Raw genomic sequence first — 17,828 nt, forward strand, 5'->3', positions numbered from 1 at the left:
TGTAGAATTCACCTCATTCCAGCAATTAATCTGGGATGTGCACCATATCGTGAAAAAAAAAATTCGAGAACATTACCTCGTGAATTCACCCAATTTTAATCGGGCCTTGTGTATATAAATCTAATCCAAAGTACCTTTTTTTTTCTCTTGCTATTTTTGTGAACCGAGCAAAGTTTAACCAAATTAATCGTGATAGTCACGTGATATCCGGGTGAACCTTTCACTTGTATTTCAATCAAAAAATAAATAAATTAATAAAAAATGGGGGAAAAAAACTATAGCTTTATTTCTTTATCTCTTCTATTGTGTAGCTTTCTTTTCCAAGCCGAGAAGCATGGATACTAATTTGAGAACCTCTTCTTCTTTACTACAACTGCGATCTTCTTTTTGTTTTTCTAATTCACTGCCTCCTTCAAAGCTGTTGTTATCGGTTTGTTTTTATGGTCCCTTTAAGTGGTTTATTGAATTTTGAATGTCCATGCTAATTGCCCCTTCTTTTAAACAGAAACCAAAGCGGGTGAACTGTGTTCAACATCGGTTGGTGATTAAAAATTCAACTGGGTTTGGTGAAAACGACTCTTGTAATGACTCCCCCGTTAAACCCAGCAACCTTTTCATGCAAGAGGTACCCTTTTCTCTTGTATTTTCTAGTAAGTTCTTCATGGATTTTTTCCCACTTGTTTCTGTGTTTAAAAGTGTCATTTTTGATTGCTTCTTTTTTTTTTGGTGAATTTCCTCATGGAGAGAAGGTGGTTTTATCGTGAATATCTGGGTTTGTGGTTGTGACACATTTGTTGTTTTTTAACTCATTGTGAAAGAAGTTTGTTTTTGGTAAATTCTGTGAATTTAGAGGGGGGTGGGGGGGGGGGAGAGAGAGAGAGAGAGAGAGAGAGAGGAGTTTTGTGGATGTTATGGTGTTTTTTATCTGTTGATAGATTTTGGTAGTTTTCTTCATGTTTTATGCCCTTTAGGCGATTGGAGCTGAGTATGGCGAAGGTTTTGAGACATTCAGACTGGACGGGCCTTTAAAGGTTGATGTGGTAAGGAATTTGAGTTACTCTTGATTCATTGGATTGGTTTATCAGGTTTTCATTAAGTTTGAACATGTTATTTTCTTATGGGTGTCTTTTGGTTCAAATAGTATTACTTGACTGATAGATTACAATTTCTTTTGGTTCCAATAGGATTACTTGAATGATAGATTACAAGAAGGTTTTCTTAAGCGAATTCGCTATGCCATGAAACCAGATGAAGCCTATGGTCTCATTTTCTCCTGGGATAATGTGGTGGTAAGTCTTAAACATTTCAATACAAAACTAAGAGTCATGTGATGATAGATTTATATTTTATGCTAATTGCTCACCTTAGATGTGAAATTAAATACAATAAATTTAGCTTGCATCAAATGCATTTTTAGCTTTATTTCCCCCCCCCCCCCCAATATGCATGGCTTCCTTTGGTTCCAAGTTTCTTGTTGAACTACTCAAATATTTGAGAAGAAGGGTAGTCTGATATTGTCTTCTCTTTATTATTAATCAACTTGGCTTTATGCTTGAAACATCTTCTTAGCCATGTCATGTTAGATGGGAGTACCTTCTAAAGTTAAAATTGGATGTTGATAGGCATAGTTTGCTTTATACTGGTTTCATTTTTGACATGCAGGCAAATACTCGCGCACTCAAGTTAAATGCTTGGGAACAACTTGCCTCGGAAGAGGGTATGTATATTTGTTTACAAGGCTTCAGTATCAATTCTTGGGATAGAGGATAGTTGGATAGATTATGTACGTTATCATTTATTCTTTTTCATCATAACCTTGTGCAGATGATGGGAGAATCTTTATTAGCTGAACATTGGTTCAATAAATCAGTTTCTAAATATGTTAAATGCTTTTATAATAGTTAAAGAGAGTTTTAGACTTATCAACATTGAAATCAACTGTAAGCTGGAAGGAGCTTGAATTTTCATTTCCTATATTATGCGGTGGAGTATCTTACTGAGTTTGAAACTGTAGCTTGCATTGGATTTAGAATTCTTTTGCTAATTAACCTTGAAACCAACTATTGATATAGAAATTTTGCTTCCATATATATCCCAATGTTTCTTTGTTGATTTTGTGCAGGAAAGAAGATTCCTCCAGAGGCTACTGCTCAAAAGTTGATGCTTTATTCGAGTGCTGACCATGTATTGCATAAGGTTCGAGTGTTTTTGGTGTTCTAATCACTTTGATTGCTTTTTCTGATGTGTTGCTATTTAAGCATGATTTAGTGTGATGCTCTTTTGAGGTTGGAGGAAGGGGTTGTTTTGTGTGTGGGGGGGGGGGTCTACAATGACATAGGAGGTATCCTGTAATACCTTGTTGCTGCTGATGTTTCGTGAAAAGCCAGAAAGTTGCAACAATTATTGTCGTTAATTTATTGATTCTTAATTACTGTCATCATCAGATGGTATATCTTTCCTTTCTTTTCTTTTTTTGTTTATGTTGTAAAATTAAATCTCAGTTTTAACAAATAAATATGAATTCCTTAAAAAATAAATAGGAAAAAAAAAGGTGGATTGGATGAGGTTTTCTCAAGTCCCCATAAAGTTCAACTTTCTTGATTAATCTGTTATTTATTCTCGTGTTTTTAATGTCTATCTGAATTTTTCATATTATGTTATTTATTTTTCTCTTATGAGTTTCCCAAAATTTTTAGATTTTGCATTGGGAAACCGTGGAAAGTGAAGTGGATAGATTGAAATCGAGGCTCTCACAGATTTATTGCGATAATCTTATAAAGGTCAGTGCTTGCTCCATTGGTGTCATGGGTTTTAAATTTATCTTTCAAGTTAAGGAACAATATTTCAGCTTTCATATTCAATCAGCTAAGAAAACCAATGGAAGGTCTAGAAGAGTGGCTTGATGCTGTATCTACGGCTAATATCCCTTGTGCTGTGGTTTCAAGTCTTGATCGAAGGAACATGGTTGATGCTTTAGAACGAATTGGCCTCAAGAAGTATTTCCAGGTTCAATGTCTTTCTACAAATTTATGCATCTCCTGTATGGTGGCAACCGATATTGTTGCAATTTTTTACCCTCTGAAGCCCGATGGAAGTGCTGTTTAATATGTCATTTTGAGCTTCACAGGCAGATAATGTCTATGCAACTTAATTCGCCAGATCAAACCTCACTCTTTGCTGTCTAGAGGCCAATTTTTACTTTTCCTGTCGAAAATCTTTTCTAATCTTTCGTCTGTTAATGCTAAAAACTGTGCATTTTGGGGTAAATTGAATAATATATGGATGGCCATGTGCATTGTGTAGTGTTCGATATGAAAATCTATTCTGTTTTTGTTCAATTCTCAGATATAGTCTCAGGACCATTTAGTCAATGAAATGGTCACCGCAAATAAGATTCCAATCTGATAAATATTCTTTAATTGTTCACAGGCAATAATTTCTGAGGAAAATGGAATGGAGTCGATATCTCATAGATTTCTGTCGGCAGCTATGAAGGTATGTTCCATTTAAGATCACGGCTTCCATGTCTATCTTTTTTGTATTATTTATCCTCTTATTATCAATATGGTTTGGGATCTACATTAGGATTTACCATATTACTGTGAGTAGCTTTTAGATTGTTTTAAGATATATTTATTTTGGTGCAATTTCTTTTATTTCTTAAGATGTTCACTCCAATATTTGACAATTTTCGTTGTTCTCATATTCCTTTGAGTAACATGGAGAATTTTACTGTCTTTTTTGTATGCGAAAGAGTTGCCTTCAATCTTTGCTATGTAACTTCTGAGTCAATTTATGGCACTTGTGTGTATTGTCTGCTTTCTTAAACAATACCACTGACATGGCTGAGAGCTCTTAATGAAGCTCAAGTTCGGGATTATTTCCAATTATAGGCTTGAAAGCTTTCCAATATGTCGGTCAAAGTTAAGCATTTGCCTTCTTCCGGTCCTGTTTTTATAGCAGACACACGATATTCTTTATAGCTGATGCCAACTGCAGTAGTAAAGAAAAGAGGGAAATCAGAACTATAGATGCCAATTTGGTTAAGGTGGTTTCTGTAGGTTATATTTATGTTAATTCTCTTGTAATATATATATAAAGTTCCCACACTTGAATGCCTTCAATTTCCCATTGATTATATTGAAAATGGTGGTTGAGTTGTTTACTCGTAAATAAAAATATTCGACCTTAATTGATTCCTATGGAGAAAAAAAAACTATTGAAGTCAATTATAGAAGCTCCTTTTCTATGCTAATTAGTTCTCCCCTTTTTGATAAGTTTCTATTAATTCCTTGCAGCTGGATCGTAAACCATCAAAGTGTGTAGTATTTGAGGATGATCCCCGTGGCATTACTGCCGCTCATAACTGTACTATGATGGCTGTGGCATTGATTGGCTCTCACCCTGCGTATGTGTTTCGTTCAACATAGAAACATGCTACCATTCCTACATGGACACACTTCAATTGCAACATTTGAAAGAAACCTATATTTAAAATGTGATTAGTGCACTGAGCTCCCTTGTAGTTGTAATAAGAAGTTATGTGATATACCTCTTCTGCTATAGCCTACAGGAAGTAAATAAAAAAAAAGGATGTAATCCTTTTACACCTAGCTGGGCATAAACCTCGAAGCATGGAAATTCTTTCCCCTTTAAGTGTGTTTCTGAAATCAATATTTAGAATATAGAGTTACATGTTTAAAAGAAAGAAAAAAGAAGCATTTAACAATATTTTTTATGTACTTCTTTACTTTGCTAGAAATGAAATTAGATTAGCAAAGAAGTCATTGGGGTTGCACTCTTATTGTCCTTTTACTAGAGAAGTTATGTGCTATGTTGTTCTGGTTTTTCATTTTTCTTGAAGTATGGGGATTTGAGCCTCCAAATACAAAAAAAAACCTAGAAATAATAGAACATACCCTTGTAGGACACTTAGCTGCATCTAACACTCACACACGAGCCCAAGTACTTATGTTATGTAAGCTGTCATGATTCATGTCAAAACCTTTGCAGGCAGAAGATATTTGTCAATAGTCATGAACAAACATATTGATTTGTTATGTTTTGTTTGAGTCATGATCAGATGTGAAGAAAGTTGTTTTCTTACAATTGTGCATTTCCTAATCTTGTTTGTTGTTTTAGTTGGAAACCTGCAATTTGTGCACCCAGAAATTGATTGACATGAAAAACAAACATGCAGGTATGATCTGGTGCAGGCTGATCTTGCAGTTGGTAGCTTTAATGAGCTTTCAGTGATTAATCTTCGAAGATTATTTGCTAACAAGGGTTCTACTTTCATGGACCGGCAAAAGCAGATCATAGAGAAAACTCCTCCGAGAAGAAAGCTTACAGTTGACACCATCTGAATCATTCTCCTTCCTTTCATTCAAAATTCGTCCCTGTAATTAAGTGACCGTGCAGGTAGGAGAGAGTCCTAGCATCTATGTTACTCCAACTCTAGATTGCCTAGTGGTATGATCCTCTAGTATATTGTGTTGGACGCAGATTCCAAGTTCGAGTAACATAGGTCTATATATTTTATTTTAAATTCTGCTACTGTTACGTATCATTCATCTGTTTGTACAGTGGGTTCAGTTATTGGAACTTGACCATAAATAATAACTGTTAGAACAGACAGATCTGTGGATATTGGAAAATCCGGATGGCCAGGATCTTTTTACCTTGCAAAGCTTTTAGCCAAAGTTATTTCTGTTTTATAATCTCATGCTTCAACATTTAGGCATTTTGCCGACCCCTTGAACTCTGCAATTTCGTTAAATGCTTATATAAGAGTTCGGCGCCCATTAAAGCGATTGCCCATGTCACAGGCTGGCATATGAGTTGGCCAAAGTTTTAGGATCATAACATTTGCATTTTCCCCCTAAACAAACCTACAAAATACGAAAACAGGGCAATGTAAAACCCCATTCTAAATCATCAACCCTCCACTTTACTAATCTTAGCTGGCCTTGAAGGTATCGGACACACCTTATCCCCAACACGATTTTACTTGATTCTTTTTTATGTTTTTCTATATATTTGGAGGACCATATTTCCCATTTCATATCCGCATATGTATCGGACATAATTCTTGAGCATAAATACTTTAAGAAAAATGAAGAGCGCAGTACATAGCAAGTTATGTCCTTTTGAGAAACCCTCTTTCACATGCTCCATTACCTTAGGTCCTTAGCAGCTTCTTATCACGTGTCTGTGAACATCTTTTGTGGTAACAGTTTTCCAACCAGTTAGACTATGCTGAAGCGCTGTATCATCCAGCTGTTCGCCCATCTCAAAACTTGATCACCTCTTCAATATTGGTTACCCTTAAATTTAATTTCCGGTTCTTCTCGTCGGGTTCTCTCAACAATTCTCTCCTAATTGTAAACGTATTGCTACATATCTAGTGAAACCATTGAAACTTAGATGGTATCATCCCGTGTGCGCACATGTCAGAAAAATCAGACGTGCTTTAAGACAAAGAAACTACAGGCATGAGCAAAGAGAATTAAGAAATCAACAAAGTAGCACGCAGAATGCGTTGTCCTAGAAGAAACAATACAAGTTGGTTTTGTAAACAAGATGACTCGAAAACTATTAAAAAGTGCAAAAGCTGAGGCGGTTAAGAAAATTTATCTCACTGTTCTGAACTACCAGACCTACCACTTTCAGAACACATAAAGATGCAAATGCTTCTTATAGAATTCTTAAATTGTGACAAGTTTTCTGATTGTTTCGTAACTCAACCAGTGACAGAAGCACAAACTCATAGACATCTAAGTTGTTTCGATTTAAAACCAGACTCTGCAACTGCAATTGGAATGAAACAGCATATTTTCTACCCAGTTTCCATGACTATACATCAGGTAACAGTTCATGTACGAAAGAATTAAAGCAGTTTCAGGCTCATTTCATATTAAGCAACTACTATGAAACATGAAAATATCTGATTCAAGCAAGAGTCCTCACAATAAATAAAGGTAAAGGATCAAGGCATAAGTCAAATATGAGGAAATTGAACAATATAGCTCCAGTTTCTTTCTTGTCTAGTTAAAGCTATTCAGTTCAAAAGAAACTTATTATAAACTAAGCTTTATTCTATTTGTGACTTAGTAATATCTCCTCTAACATTGGACAATATAACTATATTACTTGAACTTGAGTGTAGGCCATCGATACGTGTCCTATGCAGATATGTTAAGCTTTTTCTAAGTGTTTCCATGTATTTGGAGGATCTGAGAGCCATATCAACTCCATACCCATATCCATATCATGAGTCAGATAGAGGTTCATTTTTGCTTTATGAGTAAGACGTGGAAAACAGAAGAACAATTTATTTTGGTCAAGTATGGTGTGATTTATTTTCATTGCAAAACAAAATTAATGGATCAAATTGCTATGCAGATTATGCACCATCCACTTCTAGTAGTAAAAGCAATTAAGTAGAAACATCATGAGAGTAAAAGAATACCAAATTTCAAGGAAAATCGAACTAAGTTAAAATCATCATCATGCAAAAAATTGCATGAGTTTGTACCATAAAAAATCAAGGTAACTGAACTTGACCGTAATGTCATAACCATTTTTTTTGTAAAATAATTAAATATTATTTTTTAAAAACAATTATGACTTTAATTTGGAAAATTTGGTGATTTTGAATGGATTTGAATAAAATTGAAAAGAGTCGCCATCGACCTTTGGGTTAGGTAGGTCAAATACCTAAACGTCTTTTAAAAACAATTTTAAGAAAAATAATTTTATAAGACAAAAATTTGGTCTACGTTACCAAAGATTCATTTAAAACAGGTTCGGGAGTCGGTTACGTGTGGGGAAGGGTAAACACCCCACAACGCCCAAAATTGGTACTGTGTAGCTTACACATCGTCGTAAATGGTGGAAATTACAATTTGAATATGAAGTAAAAAATATGATCTATTTATTGAATATTTGTTAAAATAATAGAAATACTTCACTTGGTAAGAAATCTCAAGATTTGCAATCCTCCAACGGGAAAGCTACCTCATCTATTTCTTATCTATAAAGTATATCCTATCTTTGAATTACCACTAAATAATATCGTCATGAGTAGAAAATAAAATATGCTTAATTTATGTATCGTTAATATTAACATAACAACCATTAATACAATAAAAATTATGAAAATAGAATAATAAATAAATTATGATCTATTTATTGAATATTCTATTTTCATAATTTTTATTGTATTAATGGTTGTTATGTTAATATTAACGATACATAAATTAAGCATATTTTATTTTCTACTCATGACGATATTATTTAGTGGTAATTCAAAGATAGGATATACTTTATAGATAAGAAATAGATGAGGTAGCTTTCCCGTTGGAGGATTGCAAATCTTGAGATTTCTTACCAAGTGAAGTATTTCTATTATTTTAACAAATATTCAATAAATAGATCATATTTTTTACTTCATATTCAAATTGTAATTTCCACCATTTACGACGATGTGTAAGCTACACAGTACCAATTTTGGGCGTTGTGGGGTGTTTACCCTTCCCCACACGTAACCGACTCCCGAACATGTTTTAAATGAATCTTTGGTAACGTAGACCAAATTTTTGTCTTATAAAATTATTTTTCTTAAAATTGTTTTTAAAAGACGTTTAGGTATTTGACCTACCTAACCCAAAGGTCGATGGCGACTCTTTTCAATTTTATTCAAATCCATTCAAAATCACCAAATTTTCCAAATTAAAGTCATAATTGTTTTTAAAAAATAATATTTAATTATTTTACAAAAAAAATGGTTATGACAGCTTGGCGACTCTGCTGGGGAGACTAGAGAGTCAGGCTGTCGGTCGTTTATATATGGTCGTTATGGTGGAAATTATAAGTTCGAACCTTTAGTAAAACTATGATCTATTTATTGAATTTTTATGTATTATTTTCATCTCTTTATTTTTATATACTAACATTCTAATTGTTTTCATTTTTTTTCCAGATATTTCTTAGTTCTCGTTGGGTGTTATTTTTTTATTTTTATTTTCCCTTTTTTTGAGTCAAAGGTTTGTTTGTTTCTCCTCACACACATCACTTTCATTAGCATAACATGAGCTCTAGACATGAGTTTCGATCCAAATTAGTTAGGGTGATTGCTTTACTCTCGTAAGAATTTATTCTTCGTATGAGTTTTAGCAAATAACCCATGGGATACATACCTTATACCTTCGTAGGAATTTATTCCTCGTATGGGTATAAGGCAGTGAATCCCCTCGAATTGAACTCGGTCCGTTTGAAACCTGTAATGGGTGAGGATTGAGGGTTTGGTAGCCCAAGGGGGCACTGACATCAAGGACAATTCGAGTTCCTTTTTTTTCTGTTAGAGCTGAAACCATGCATATAGTGAACCATAGAACAGTCACACTAGGTAGAGTCATACGGAACCTCTGTCCGTCAATAGGTACCCAAAATAGGCGTACACAATGGAGAAACCCTCTAACCTTTTTATTTTATTTTATTTATTTATTTTTGAGTATGTAGAATAGATTTATTCTTTTAAAGCATGTGAAATAGAATTTAGGTGCAGTTAGAATTTAATTAATTTAGGAGGGTAGAGAGCATGTTTGGGGTAGGACCCTTTTTGAGGAATATTATTCGGGTAGATAATACATAAATAGAATAGATTTATTTCCCGTTTTACGTATCTTTTTATGTTAAATTTATGCAATTGTTTTGACTAACTGTTTCGTTTGTTTTGTTTATTTTTTTATACTGCATAGACATATCATTAGAAAAGGCGATTGATCTGTGAGTATCGATAAAGTGGAAAGACTTTCACGATGGAAAGGAGTTTCCTAAACAAAGAAGTGAATCCAGCAGATGTAAGGAACTGGTCCGAAGCCACGCAGAAAGAGCAGGGAGATAGTCTATCAGGGAACTACGTGTCGGATCTGTCTGATTATGCACCAGCTTCTTTAAAACAGAATGAGCTTCAGGGATTGAAAACCATTTGGGAAAGTTGGAATCTTATTGAGAGGCAAGCTTTTCAACAGACTTATGGGGATATATTTCATCTGATATACGTGAAGGTAGACCCGGTTCTCATACGAAGCATAATACAGTTTTGGAATCCGGCCTATAGTTGTTTCACATTCAACCGAGAGGACATGACTCCAACCCTCGAAGAATACCAATTTCTGTTGAATTTGCCAAGCGTTAAAGTAGACAAAGTTTACTCCCGATCGATAAAAGGGCCTTCTTTTAAGTCAAAGCTTTCAAAGATCTCGGGCACAAGCGACAAATGGGTGAATGATCGCTTGCAACGCAAGGGAGAAAGTGAGGGAGTGCCGTGGTCTCACTTACAAAAGATAGCTGAAGCACACGTAGATGAAAACATGCGTAGAGATGTATTTGCTTTGGGTATATATGGTTTGGTAATCTTTCCAAAATGTTTGGGATTGATCGAGCTAGCAGTAGTCGATTTGGTTGAGAAGTTAGGAAGAGAGGTGAATCCAGTCCATGCGATTCTTACTGAAACTTTCCGATCTTTGAATATATGTAGAAGGTTGGGGGGAGGTCGTTTTATGGGCTGTGCTCAATTGCTTACTGTGTGGATCAGAAGCCATTTCTGGAAGGAAGAAAAAGTCAACTATAATCGTTTTTTGAAAGATTATTCTCCTATTGCTGAGTACCTTACGAAGGAGTGGCCTGAAGTATCTCAGAAAGATCAATGGATTGATTTCTTCCGGAATCTACAGAGTCAAAACATAGCATGGCGAACACCGTGGCTGATGCATACACAAATCTTGTTCAAGTGTGGAGATTTGGACTGGATCATATTACTGGGACTGTGGGGAGGAGTAGGATACGCTCCTTTGTTGATATTGAGACAGTACGGTGCCCGACAGTTTGTTCCCGTGACTCATGGGTTGACTGGTGCTGAATTTGATTATAAAGAAGGCAATTATAGAAAGAAAATCAAAGATGTGGCTGATTCCTGGAGGATGACTTTTAGGACTAAAGTAATTGGAGTGGATGTTATCTTGACGCCTGATTATGAAGCCTGGAGAATCAGGAGGGTAAATGATAAGATACCTTTAACATCTGGAGAGGGATCAAGGTCGATAGAAGAACAAATCAAAAATATCCCTTCGAATTTGGAAATCCAAAGAATTGAGTTTGAAATGGAAAAGGCTAAAGATTCCAAGAAAATAGAAGAGATGGAGAGAGAAAACTTCATGTTGACTATCGAGGCTGAATTTCATGCCAGACAGTTTATAATGATGAGAGAACGGAAAGAGGAGGTGGAAGCCGATTTAGAAGACTTAAAAAAAGATTATCAAAGGGTGCAGCAAGTAAGAAAGAAACTTGGATCCAGAGAATCAGCGGCTGCAAGACGGCGAATCAAAAGTCTGGAAATTGAGAACAAGTGTCAGATCAAGAAGATAGAAGCTGGAAAAGCAAAAGTATGCGAGCTAGAGGCCGATAAAAAGGAGTTGATCAAGCAGTATAAAGCTGAGGCTCGTAGAGCTCAAAAACTCCATGAAGAAAAAGAAGTCAGCCTGAAAGAATTAGAAGAAGAAAAGAATCAAGTCCAGGGGTTAAAAACTGAGATGAACAGTATAATTGAGGACTTTGAGGAAAAAGATCGAAGAATTTTAAAGCTCGAAGAAGAAAGAAAGCAAAAGAAAGAAGAGATGCGGTCTGAGAGACAGGGATGGAATCGAATCCTAGATAGAAAGCAAGCAGAGATTGGATCGTGGATGCAGAGATTCTCGACAAAAAGTCAGCAAGTAGATGAGCTCACGGGAGAAATGGGAGAATTACAGATGAGATTCGAACATGAGATGAACCAATCTCGAGCTATGAATGATGAGCTCAAAAGTCATGTATCGAACCTTGAGCAATCCCTTCTGCAAGTGCAAGTTCCTCCCGCTTCAGTGGACCTAAGAGTTGCTCTCGAAGAAAACAAATCCTTCCAGAAGGAAATCAGAGAATTGAAAGGTGAACTCCAGAAATGCCGAATTCATATTACCAGTCTAGAAAAAGAAATCAAACGCATCAATAAGGGATGGGAAAATACATATGAGCACTATCGATCCTTGGTAGAAGAACGCGAGCGCATGATGGGGGAAGCTATTGCTCAAATGGGTGAAGTGGCTCGGTACATGAACGAATTAGCCAATAGAGCGGAGATCATCCAACTGCGCACAAATCCGGTTTCTGAATATACAAGGGAGATCATCGCCATTATGAATGAAATTGTAGAGCTGAGTCTGAGGGCTAGGCCTTATATGTAATAGAACTCCTTTGTAATGAGTGAAACTTTTTATCCAATGAAAGTATTTCCGAATGGTTACTGCTGGGGTCAACGCCTTTTTGCATTTCATACTTGCATCATTCATTATGCATAAGTATATTCATCATTTATAATGCATCACCAATAAAATGTATCATTTATAGCACATTACCAATAATATGCATTCGAATTTAAAAGAACAATAAAATTAATTTCCGAAGGGTTATGTGACAGACGATTCTGGCAAGTAAGAACTCCAATCCTTATCACACGCGAAGTAGAGCCATGGAGGCCAAGCTTGATCAATTAAAGAAAGAAATGCAAGAAGATTTACTAAGAATACAACAAGAATGGCAGGCAAAGATGGATCAGTCACAAAAGTCAATTATAGATCAAATCCTGCAAAGCCAGGCTAATATGATGAATGAGATGATAACCAAGATGTCTGGGATACGTACTGAAACAGTTAAAGAACCAAGCGCTGCCCCTGTTGAAGTTTCTAGGCAGGAGTCTACCCCGAGACTAGTTATCTCACCTGAAAAGCTAGTTGAACATCCTGCAGGGTCTTCAGCTGTAAAGGTTCAAATGGCCACGACTAACCCTCAAAACAGTCCTTATGAGTATATTGATGTAGATCCTGAGGAAATGGAGAAACCTAAAACGGAAGTACCAGAGCATTTAAAGGACTGGTGCAAAGGGTTTTTTAAAGAAATGGGAAAGCAGGGTTCTCAAGACGGAATGAATGCAGAGGAATTGAGTCTTGTGCCAGACCTAGTATTACCACCAAAGTTCAAAATGCCGGAATTTGAAAAGTATGATGGAAAAACTTGTCCTGTTGCTCACTTGACCATGTTTTGTCGAAGAATGACAGGATTCGTGAAGGATGATGGGCTATTAATTCACTGTTTCCAGGCCAGCTTGACGGGGTCAGCTGTCAGATGGTATAACCAATTAACCCGAGCTAAAATAGGGTCTTGGAAGGATTTGGCCAATGCATTTAAAGAATAATATCAACACGTTACCGACATGATGCTTGATCGTGTTACTCTCCAAAATATGGAGATGAAGCATAATGAGACCTTCCGACAATACGCTCAGCGCTGGAGGGATATTGCCGCTCAGGTGCATCCACCGCTTATTGAGAGGGAGTTTATAACCATGTTTATAGATACGTTAAAATCTCCTTATATTGATCATATGTTAGGAGTGGCCACTAAGAGCTTCTCTGATATCGTGATGTGTGGAGAGATGATCGAGAGAGCATTAAAGAAGGGGCAGATTGTCGGTAGCCAAACTCCTGCAAAGAAACCCTATGTGAAAAGGAAAGAAGGAGAGGTGAATAATGTAAATTTCTCTGTGAGTAAGCCGAAGATGGGAAATTCTTCTTCATCTCAAGGAGAGACTAAGCGCGAGCATAACAATGAAAGGATGACGTTCACTCCCATACCAATGACTTACAGTGAGCTCTTCCATGGATTAGTCCAAGCTCACGTAGTATCACCAAAATTCATTGATCCAATTAAACCACCTTATCCAAAATTGTTCAACGAAAATGAGACATGCGAATATCATGCAAATCTCAGAGGACATAACATTGAAAAGTGTCTCGCTTTCAAAAGAGTGGTTGAAGATCTGATCAAGAGAAAGGTGGTGTCCTTTAATGATTCTGAAGCACCCTGTGTTGCTGCAAACCCGCTTCCAAATCATCAGAATCAGGGAGTGAACGCTATTGAGGAAAATCAGAAAATTAAAACGAGAATTGATGAAATAAGAACACCACTGAAATGGGTATATGCTCAAATAAAGGAGAGAGGGTTGTTGAGCCCTAGAAATGAATGCTAAACGGAAAAGACAGAAAACTTTTGTGAATACCATGGTGAAAATGGTCATCAAATTCAGGACTGTCAAGAATTTAGGCAAATAGTCCAAGAATTAATGAACAAGCAGGAGTTGCAGTTCTATGAAGAAAGAATGAGTGAGAATGAAAGATATATCTGCGCTTCTGAAGAAAATTCAAGGGAAGCTGAAAAGAATTTAAAAAAGCCTGTCCTGGTCATATCGAAACCAAATTATGAGGCCAGCAGTGGAAGTATAACATCTAGGGTGGTGATCAAAACCCCTGCGCCTTTTGCCTACAAGAGTAACAAGAGTGTTCCCTGGGACTATACATGCCAAATTAATACTCCTGAGAGTAAGAAGGAAGAGGTTGTTGAAGTTGGATTTTTCACCAGGAGTGGAAGATGCTATGCTCCTGGAAAGGCTGATAAAGCAAGAGATGTGGTTATTAAAGATCCTGATGATAAATTAAATGAGCCTGTTAAGATTGAGGAGGCTCAGGAATTTTTAAAATTTCTGAAACACAACGAGTATAACATTGTGGAACAGCTTCATAAGACCCCAGCGCGGATTTCAATGTTATCTCTACTGTTGCATTCAGAAGTACATCGAAATACTCTGATCAAAGTGCTGAATGAAACTTTTGTAGGGAAGGATATACCAGTGGAACGTGTGGACAGGATGGTAAACCATATTAATGCAGATAATTTCATTTATTTTTATGATGATGAAATACCTGAAGAAGGAAAAGGCAGGGGCAAGGCTTTACACATTACGGCTCATTGCAAAGGAGTCATCGTCTCAGGGGTGTTAATTGACAATGGATCGGCCTTGAATGTTATGCCATTCGCCACTCTAAATAGACTTCCTGTGGATGTATCACAAATGAGGGTTTGTGGCAATACTGTAAGGGCATTTGATGGGACAGAACGCAAAATAATGGGGAAGATGATTATCCCTCTCAGAATTGGCCCTACAACATTTGAAGTAGATTTTGTTGTCATGGATATCCATCCGAGTTATAGTTGCTTGCTGGGGAGACCCTGGATTCACATGGCTGGGGCAGTTCCTTCCTCCCTTCACCAAAAGCTCCGATTCATTGTTGATGGGACTCTGGTGACCATCAAAGCGGAAGAAGACATCATTGCCTCTATCACTACAGATGCACCATATGTAGGGGTAGATGAAAATGCACTAGAGTCCTCCTTCCAGTCTTTGGAATTTGTTAATGCTACTTTTATCTCTGAAGGCAAAAGAATTCCCTTTCCTCATCTTTCAAAAAATACAAAGATGCAATTAAAAGAGACATTAGCTAGAGGAGCAAAGGTAGGGAAAGGTTTGGGAAAGAAACTGCAAGGTATCACTGAAGGGCTGGCTCCAGTTCCTAAAAGAAATTATTTTGGTCTTGGATACAGACCAACGTACCATGATAAAGTCAGAGATGCACAAAAGCTTAAGGAAAGGAGGAAGGCAAGAGTAAAGGGAGAAGACCTTGTTTGGGGACCCATGGTCATTCCACCACTCTCCAAATCTTTTGTGTCTGGAGGATTTATGATTGACACGCTGAAACAGTCAGGGGATATTGAAGATACAGAATTTGTTGAAGATTTATTGGGAAGCCTGAGCATCAACGTTATCACAGAAGAGTCTACTGGAGAGTGTTCATTGGCATCAATCCGTCCGTGTCCTCCTGGCTATGTTTTGAACAATTACACTGTTGAAGAACTCCCTGTGTTCTATAAGCACTTTTCAAAGTAATGCATAATAACAAATCTGTCTCCTTTTGACCCAAATCTAATAGGGCTTTTGTAAAAGGACAAATTGTTATTTGTCATTGCTTTAATGAAACAGTGTTCTTCTTTCATTCTAATCTTAGCAAGTATTTTATTCATCTCTTGAGTATTCTTTATTCTTTATTGATAATTATTCTCTTGATAAATATTAGATAAAATTTTTGTCCACATCCAAATATACTCCTTTTGATTCGCAGGTCTTCAGATATCAACTGTTCGAGTAATGATACTTTTGAACCACAAATTGATTTTGAAAATGACATGTGTCTCGAAGAATCTGAAGGTTATAAAGATGAAGAGGAATGTGAGTTAAACTCTGAGCTTGTTAGAATGATGGAGCAAGAAGATAGACAAATATTGCCCCACAAAGAGACAACTGAAACAATAAATTTGGGAACAGAAGAGGATATAAAGGAAGTTAAAATTGGCACTTCACTCTCACCAAAAATAAGAGATGGTCTTATAAGCCTTCTTCGGGAATATAAGGATGTGTTTGCTTGGTCTTATCAAGATATGCCGGGGTTGGAGACTGACATTGTGATGCACAAGCTACCAATAAAACCGGAATGCAAGCCTGTTCAGCAAAAACTTCGAAGAATGAGACCAGATATGCTATTAAAAATCAAGGAAGAAGTGAAGAAACAATTCGATGCTGGATTTTTACAAGTGGCCAAGTACCCTGAATGGGTAGCAAACATAGTGCCAGTTCCAAAGAAAGATGGCAAAGTTCGGATGTGTGTTGACTACCGGGATCTCAATCGAGCGAGCCCCAAAGATAATTTTCCACTCCCACATATTGATACTTTGGTTGACAATACGGCTGGTCATGCTCTTTTCTCTTTCATGGATGGTTTCTCAGGTTACAATCAAATTAAGATGGACCCAGGAGACATGGAAAAGACAACTTTTGTGACAATGTGGGGTACGTTTTGCTACAAGGTGATGCCCTTTGGACTTAAGAACGCCGGGGCAACATATCAAAGAGCCATGGTTACGTTGTTCCACGATATGATGCACAGGGATATAGAAGTGTACGTGGATGATATGATTGCCAAATCACAAACTGGAGAAGAACATGTAAAAGTCTTAAGGAAACTATTTTTAAGATTAAAGAAATACCAGCTTAAGCTTAACCCGGCCAAGTGCACATTTGGAGCTACTTCAGGGAAGTTATTGGGATTTGTAGTCAGTGAGAATGGGATAGAAATAGATCCTGATAAAGTCAAAGCAATTTTGGAATTACCTCCCCCTAGAACGCAAAAGGAAGTACGAGGTTTTCTGGGAAGGTTAAATTATATTGCCAGATTCATCTCTCAGTTGACCGAGAAATGTGATCCAATATTCCGATTACTGAGAAAGCAAAACCCAGGAGAATGGGATGATAGTTGCCAAGAATGCTTCGATAGAATTAAGAGTTACTTAATTACTGCTCCTGTCTTGATGCCACCAATCCCAAACAAACCATTGATTTTATATTTGACTGTCTTTGAGAAGTCAATGGGATGTGTGTTGGCCCAACATGATGAAACTGGAAGAAGAGAACGAGCTATTTACTATCTCAGTAAGAAATTCACTGACTGTGAGACTCGATACTCCTCTATCGAAAAGCTGTGTTGTGCTTTAGTATGGACTACTAAGAGGCTGAGACAATATTTGTTGTATCATACTACCTGGTTGATATCAAGACTGTATCCGTTAATGTACCTGATGGAATCAACGGCTCTAACTGGAAGGATGGCGAGATGGCAAATGTTGTTGTCCGAATTTGATATAGTCTACATGAACCAGAAATCAGTTAAAGGGAGTGCTATTGCAGATTTCCTGGCAAGCAGAGCATTAGAAGACTATGAGCCAGTAAAATTTGATTTTCCGAACGAGGACTTGATGAGTATATTTGTTACTGAAGAAGATACTCCGAA

General features: G+C 36.8%; 1 protein-coding gene across 1 annotated transcript; it reads left to right on the plus strand.

Annotated features, from left to right (window-relative positions):
* Window positions 1-276: 276 nt before the first annotated feature.
* Window positions 277-5,697, plus strand: LOC120118474 (5-amino-6-(5-phospho-D-ribitylamino)uracil phosphatase, chloroplastic-like). The gene is made up of 11 exons (XM_039138505.1): window positions 277-430; window positions 506-625; window positions 972-1,040; window positions 1,185-1,289; window positions 1,663-1,717; window positions 2,123-2,196; window positions 2,697-2,780; window positions 2,866-3,006; window positions 3,430-3,495; window positions 4,299-4,408; window positions 5,201-5,697. Exons 1-11 carry the CDS (start codon window positions 335-337, stop codon window positions 5,364-5,366), a joined length of 1,086 nt encoding a protein of 361 aa, XP_038994436.1. The 5' UTR covers window positions 277-334; the 3' UTR covers window positions 5,367-5,697.
* The last annotated feature ends 12,131 nt before the right edge of the window (window positions 5,698-17,828 follow it).

This window comes from Hibiscus syriacus, unplaced genomic scaffold, assembly GCF_006381635.1.
Source record: "Hibiscus syriacus cultivar Baekdansim isolate YM2019G1 unplaced genomic scaffold, ASM638163v2 tig00110328_pilon, whole genome shotgun sequence".
NCBI lineage: Eukaryota > Viridiplantae > Streptophyta > Magnoliopsida > Malvales > Malvaceae > Hibiscus > Hibiscus syriacus.

What these genes read in the sequence shown, in the direction of transcription:
- LOC120118474 (XM_039138505.1), top strand. Translation starts at nt 335, where the DNA reads ATGGATACTAATTTGAGAACCTCTTCTTCTTTACTACAACTGCGATCT. An exon ending in ATTGCGATAATCTTATAAAG is followed by an intron (nt 2,781 to 2,865) that starts GTCAGTGCTTGC and finishes ATATTCAATCAG; the next exon opens with CTAAGAAAACCAATGGAAGG. An exon ending in TTCTGTCGGCAGCTATGAAG is followed by an intron (nt 3,496 to 4,298) that starts GTATGTTCCATT and finishes AATTCCTTGCAG; the next exon opens with CTGGATCGTAAACCATCAAA.